Below are 6,446 nucleotides of genomic sequence, written 5' to 3'. Positions count from 1 at the left end.
GAAAAGAAAAGAGTGTCAGCGAGGACGTTGGGCTCCAAAGGGAGTGGATTGTGATGTCCCACATGCTAGCAGTGGATGTGGGTCGTATTTTATATTTTATTTGTAAAAACTTATAGCTATGCCAAAAACTAGTCTATATAATAGACTGGTCCATTGAAATAATTCATTAATTTTTTTATAATTTGTAATGCATTAATTTCACTTAATTTTATAAATAAAAATAAATAAATAAAGGGTCAAATTAATTAATGTGGATAGAAATGGTAAGGGTAAAAAAGGAAGAAAATTGTAAGACGCACACGCATTGGACGCGTCACGAGAAACGCGTAGAAAAGGAAGAGGGGGCGGCGGGTGGAGATCACGTGCCTAGGCTGTGCACGTGAAGTCAAAACACTTGAATGGCGCGTGACTCCAAACCAAACCCAAATGTCCACGTCATCTACATTAATTTGTAATTGCATTGCTGAAGTCTACTCCCACAGGCCACGTCTACGACAACAAGGACAATCAAAAAATAAAAAGTACAGATAATAATAATAATAATAAAATACATATTTATTTATTTATTTATTTTGTTTGTTCTTTCTAATAAAAACAAAATTATACAGTATATCCATTAAATTTTTGTAAATTTACGTCAGAGTTTAATCAATAGAATTATAAGATTGCATGTGCGATAAATTTTGACTTATTCTGAGTTACTTTTCAGAGGTTCAAAGTCACGGATACCAATCAATTAATGTGATTATCTCTCGTGTTTATCCAATCTTTCTAGGCTCGGGTCATACTAATACTAGTCATCTAAGGTTAGGTTTTGATAGCATATATGCATATTCAAGCGATCCCTACAAGTATCACTTCCTAAAATCCGTAAGGCTATTTATTGATTTTTCATTCTCTAAGTACAATTACGGGTAGAAAAGTCACTGAAAATTCTCTAGAGGAACCTAATTCAAACGAAAATAGGATTAGTATTAGAATTGGGATGGAAAAGTTACAAACTGGGGTCGAACGATAAAGAAATGGGAACTCACACGCCCTATAGGCACTGGATGGGCTGGATGGGGTATTTACGCACGCTTACTATGCATGTGTATCACACGTGGAAAGGAAGTGTAGTTGCGAATCATGGGAGCTGGGTCAGGCTAGTTCATGGATGTGGGTTGTGATCCCGAATCGACTATACGGTGGTGGGTGCAAGTTGGATGCAGGTCAAGTGATGCAATTTGTTAATGGCATGTGTTTCTACTACTAAGCCAACATGTGCTTTGTCCGAATTGTAACACACATCGTCCGCGTTCGCGGGCGCATTCCCTATCCAGATCGTCAACATGCATCCTTTTGTCTCCTTCACCCGTGCAAGATTTCCAGATTTCAACCAAATAAGTGACTTCTAACCTATTTTCCTTTGAATTTCATAACTTTCGATAGGTAATTTGAAACGATTCAGATCTCTAATCCAACTATCCAAATAAAGTTTCCCACATATCTCTAATCCAAACACCCATAAGGAGAGGGAAGTTTAACCCCTTATAATTTTTTTTTTAATTTTTAAATAATAAATAAAATATAAAATTAATTATGAAGACAAAATTTGATGTAAGAAAAAATTATATAAAAAAGAATAGTAATTAATTTTTTCAAATTATATAAAAAGAATAGTAATTAGTTTTTTTTTTTCATTAATAAATTAATGGTTGAAAATTATATAAAAAGAATAGTAATTAATTTTTTTCCATTAATAAATTAATTGTTGAAAATTATATAAAAAGAATAGTAATTAATTTTTAAATTAGTTCCATTAACACCATAAAAATAATAATTTAAACGTTAAAAAAATTATATTACACAAATTAAATTTGATCGAAGACATCGAATTTATATTTTCTTCGAGAGAATATACAAAAAAAATTATTAAATTTGATCGAAGACATGGAACTTATGTTTTCTTCGAGAGAATATACAAAAAAAAATTTATATAAATATAGAAAGTTTTCTTCAATATAAAACTTAAAAATAAAACGGGAGAGACGGATCTGGTCGAGAAATTGGGCAGAGACGGAGATTATAATCCTTGGAGTAGAAGCAAGTCTGGTCGAGAAATTAGGCAGGGACGAAGAATATAATCCTTGAGGCAGGGACAGGTCTGATCAAGGAATTGGGTAGGAACAGTGAATATAATCCTTGGGACAGACACAGGTCTGATCGAGGAATTGGGCAGGGGAATATAATTCTTGTCTTCAACCCCATTTATCTGAGGGGAGAACCTCGTCCCAGTCCCACTCCCTCCCTTATCTCCCTCTTCCCACTCCCTCCCTTATTCACGGTTTAAAATGGAAATCTCCACCCCGTTCGCCCCGTTCAAGATAGGTCCCCATGGAGCACCAACCCCGCAAGCTAAATAGACATCTCTATCACATATCTTAATTTGATTTCCTCCGTTCTTTCTCATTTCTTGAGGAAGCGAATTTTTGTCTATACACTTACTCCTCTTCATAACCTTTGAAGATGATGGTTAAAATAAAACTATATATATAATTTCTAAAGGCAAAATTGAATAGAATATTATGAGATGAGAGGTATTTTGGTGCTCTAAACCATTGCCATATCCATTTCCATTAAACAGTAAACACGAGCTGAACCTGAGGCTGTCTTTATCTCTCTCCAACTACAATACACTGTGTGGTTCCCCCACCCACCAACCACCCCTGAGGCTGCCTTGGCTTCTTCATTTACTTCCAGCATATTACAATATTAATACCAATACCCTTCATCAAACGCACCATCATTCACACTATGCAACAACCCAACCAAAGCTCAAAAAGCATACCTCATCTGCTTCTCTTCTCTTCACTTCACCGTTTGTTCCACTGCACAACTTCTTCATCATTCTGTTATTGTGATGCCTAATCTGCATCCCCTTGAGATCCCTATGCCTGCTGCTGAATGACTCGTACCCTGCGCCTGACCGAACGCAGGCCTTCCACAGCAGTTTGACGATATCAATGCACAATCAACCATGTTCGGAACTGTTACTGGGGTCGTCTCCGACATCTTTTCTGTAGTTGTTGCAATGTTTTCACCCCCCACCATTACTCTAAGAAACACTCCGAGTGCCACGCGCATCCATTCGTACCGGCATAGTCCGGATGCCTCTTTAACGTTGAGCTGCAAATCAGACAGACACCAAATATTTCTTCTCATTATTGGCAGAGTTCAAACGGTTTATACAACATGCTTTTTCAAAGAGTGCTAGTTTCCAGTAATAAGTCTATACTGACCCATTTCCTGTGGCGGTTTCCCTGCTCTGGCCATGATTCCAGCTCTTCTGTAACTTCTAATGCAAACATGTATCCTCTGCATGCACCCTCCATGCTCCAGATGTCCTGACTGCTTTTGCTTCTAAATTCCCAAACTCCGAGAGGGTTTTCCTGACAGAAAAATGGAAAATTTCCCAATAATAAGTCAAAATGGACAGTAGCTAGTTCAACAAGACAATACGGTGTTAGCTTTATTATTCTTTAGTAACAATACAGTACATGAATCAACTAAACTGCTAGCAAAACTGTTTGTTGTTTTCATTCAATTGACAAAGAACTCATCAATCTCATGCGTTTTGCAGTTCTACTAAAGCAACAGATCAGCGAAGTACAAATTTCATGAGATGCCCAGTTGCTTATGTAAACTTGTGAGATCCCCTTGGAGAGGAGAACGAAGCATTCTTTATAAGGGTGTGGATATTTCTCCCTGTGAGCTCCTGTTTACCTCCCTTTCGTCTTATGAAGCCCGAGAGGGAAAAACGAAAGAGGACAATATCTGCTAGCAGTGGGCTTGGGGTGCTATAAATGGTATCAAAGCCAGACACCGGGCGATGTACCAACGAGGAGGCTGAGGCCCGAAGGGGATGGACACGAGGCGGTGTGCCAGCAAGGACATTGAGCCCGGAAGAGGGTGGATTTAGGGATCCCACATCGATTGGAGAAGGGAACAAGTGTCAGTGAGGACGCTGAGCCCCGAAGGGGATGGATTGTGAGATCCCACACCGGTTGAGAAGGAGAATGAAGCATTCTTTAAAAAACTTGAGGGGAAGCCCGAAAGGGAAAGCCCAAAAAGGACAATAGCTGCTAGTAGTGGGCTTGGGTCGTTACAAAACTATTCCTAGACTTGGCTCCTACGGCAACCCATGAACAAGCATCTGAAAGGTTCTACAACCCTGACACATATTGTTTGATATTTGTGAAGAAAACATGTAAAAAGATTATCAATTTCCACAAAGGGGCAATATATAAACCTACATTGAGCTTTCCTCTCACTCCTGCTTCTTCCACGGCTTCACGACACGCTGCTTCCAGGATGGTCTCATCATCCTCCCATCCACCCTACAAACCAGAACAAAGAGAAACATTGAAATATAGGACAGTGGTATTTCTTGCCAACTCCTTCAACCAAGAATGGATAAAATATAAACCTTCGGAAACACTAGGTCATCACGATTTGGAGAAGAAACCATGAGAACTTCAATTTTGTTCTCGATATCACACTGGTCATGAACTTCATCGCTGTCCTCTATCAGCCTAAAAGGAATGCATCTGTTGCGCATGTGGCAATAAGTAAGCAACAAATAAGTATCAATTGCTGAGTTAAATTCATTAAGTTACAAAAACATCAAATGAAACAGCATTCAACACTGCCATTTAAGAATTCAACATCGATAAAGCTACAAGTAGAGGAACCTCTAAATTTTCGGAGGAAAAACATTCAGCATCACACCAACTTTTGAATTCAAATTTGAAGTTTGGAATAGCATGAGAAATAAATAAATCAATAACTGGAAGGAAACAATTCTATATTAATCATATTAAACATTCAATTTAGGGAATTAGGTTAAGGACAAGTCTTTGAACAATTGCAGACAAGCAACTTTCCTGACAAAATAAGGAACAAGAAAGTAGAAACTCAAATCCACAATCCACATCATATCATTCAACAACTGATTCATCCATGTTTCAATCTAGAAATTGTTTCCTTCTCTTCCCCTATAACTCATCAGGCTGTCTTTTCGTCAAATAATTATAATATACAACAAAGTTTGGAGTTAGCGAACTAATATCAGTATATTTCTCATTCAAACATATAAAATACTATAATTTTCGTTTTCAGGCATCCAAAATTCATTTGTATACACTTCAAATAGGTATATCTCATCTCAATTCCTATCAGGCATACCAGAATGTTTATAACGTGAATAAGTTCATAAACAATTGAAAAGAAAAATACCCAAGTGTTTTCAAATATCATAATTACTCCCTATCGAATTTTGGAGCATGAATTGAAACATCCACTCACAGCTCGCAATCAGCCTCAGCAAAAATCCATGTGTTTTTTCTAATATCTGAAATTTGCCCACAAAAGAGAAAAAATAGATAGCGAAACCCATTATGTTGTTCATGTAACCCAAGTCAATAAGAAGACCCACCATGTATATAATATATATATATATATATATATATATATATAATATAATATAATGATTGCTCAACCAGAAAGATACAATAATTGTAGATTGAAACGAGCGACAAGCATAGTAATAGCGCAGAAATTTGAGATGCAAAAACCAATTGAAATGATCATTTCAAACTAGGCAATTTGTTAGTGAAATGAGACTATTCATAATTATTGAAGATAAGGAAAAAGGAATAGGCTATGAGTGATGTAGAGAAAAAAAGAAAAAGAAAAAAAAAGCGAACAAGACAAAGGAGAATGCGACGAAATAGCAGAAAAGAAATAGTAAATTCCAAAAGATCCATGGTTGTTAACAACAAACGTGATCATTCCTTCACATCATAGGTATTCTAGTGGAGCGAAACGAGAAAGGAAGAAAGAAGAGAAGAAAAATCATACCCTGAAACGAGACGAAAATGATCGTCATAGCGCTGACGATCTCGCCCTGTTCTTGCTAACACCGCAGACATTATGCAATCGCCTACTAAACAGAATCGCTAAACAAAGAGAAACAGAAACAGGAATTGCAGGAAATCACCATCAAACACACACAGACTGAAAATGAAAATGAATAACAACGATAAATCAAATCGAAATGGAAAATAAAGCAAACCTGAGGCCGAAGCGAAGCTATCAATCAGCAAATCAAATCGGGATCATTGAAAGATACAGAAATCAAGGGCCATGCAAGGCAGCAAGATGGAAAGGGAAACGGAAACAGAAACAAAAATCGGTGTAATAAATGGAGGTTTGTGCAACTGACAGTGCATTGAATGGACGCTTGCCCTCTTTCAATTTACAACACGAACCATGAATGCGACGCCTTCCATGCCCGTATCTGAAGAACAGAGAGAGGAAACAGAAAGATAAACGAAGAAGAAGATGAAGAGAGAGAGACGGGGGAGGGGGAAGCAAAGGAAAGAGATCCGCCCGGCCAATGGCAA

The 6,446-nt window shown here is 37.4% G+C and overlaps 1 protein-coding gene across 1 annotated transcript; it reads right to left on the bottom strand.

Moving 5' to 3' along the window:
- Window positions 1-1,858: 1,858 nt before the first annotated feature.
- Window positions 1,859-6,446, bottom strand: LOC111793492 (nudix hydrolase 13, mitochondrial). Its single transcript, XM_023675398.2, has 6 exons — window positions 6,116-6,446; window positions 5,902-5,999; window positions 4,469-4,589; window positions 4,296-4,379; window positions 3,282-3,431; window positions 1,859-3,168 (listed from the first exon to the last, which is right to left on the bottom strand). The coding sequence occupies exons 2-6, from the start codon at window positions 5,970-5,972 to the stop codon at window positions 2,887-2,889; spliced, it is 708 nt and encodes a 235-aa protein (XP_023531166.2). The 5' UTR covers window positions 5,973-5,999; window positions 6,116-6,446; the 3' UTR covers window positions 1,859-2,886.

The sequence above is a fragment of the Cucurbita pepo genome, chromosome 4 (assembly GCF_057944985.1).
Source record: "Cucurbita pepo subsp. pepo isolate OVF chromosome 4, ASM5794498v1, whole genome shotgun sequence".
In the NCBI taxonomy this organism is placed as follows: Eukaryota; Viridiplantae; Streptophyta; class Magnoliopsida; order Cucurbitales; family Cucurbitaceae; genus Cucurbita; species Cucurbita pepo.
The sequence above is the reverse complement of the archived record's forward strand: the minus strand, read 5'-3'. Positions and strand labels throughout refer to the sequence as shown.

Bases quoted from the DNA above. Each gene is read 5' to 3' on its own strand.
- LOC111793492 (XM_023675398.2), bottom strand. From the start codon at position 5,972: ATGTCTGCGGTGTTAGCAAGAACAGGGCGAGATCGTCAGCGCTATGAC. The intron at 4,380-4,468 runs GTTTATATTTTA...TCTGGTTTGTAG, and splicing joins ATGACCTAGTGTTTCCGAAG to GGTGGATGGGAGGATGATGA. The intron at 3,169-3,281 runs GTCAGTATAGAC...TCTGATTTGCAG, and splicing joins GAAACCGCCACAGGAAATGG to CTCAACGTTAAAGAGGCATC.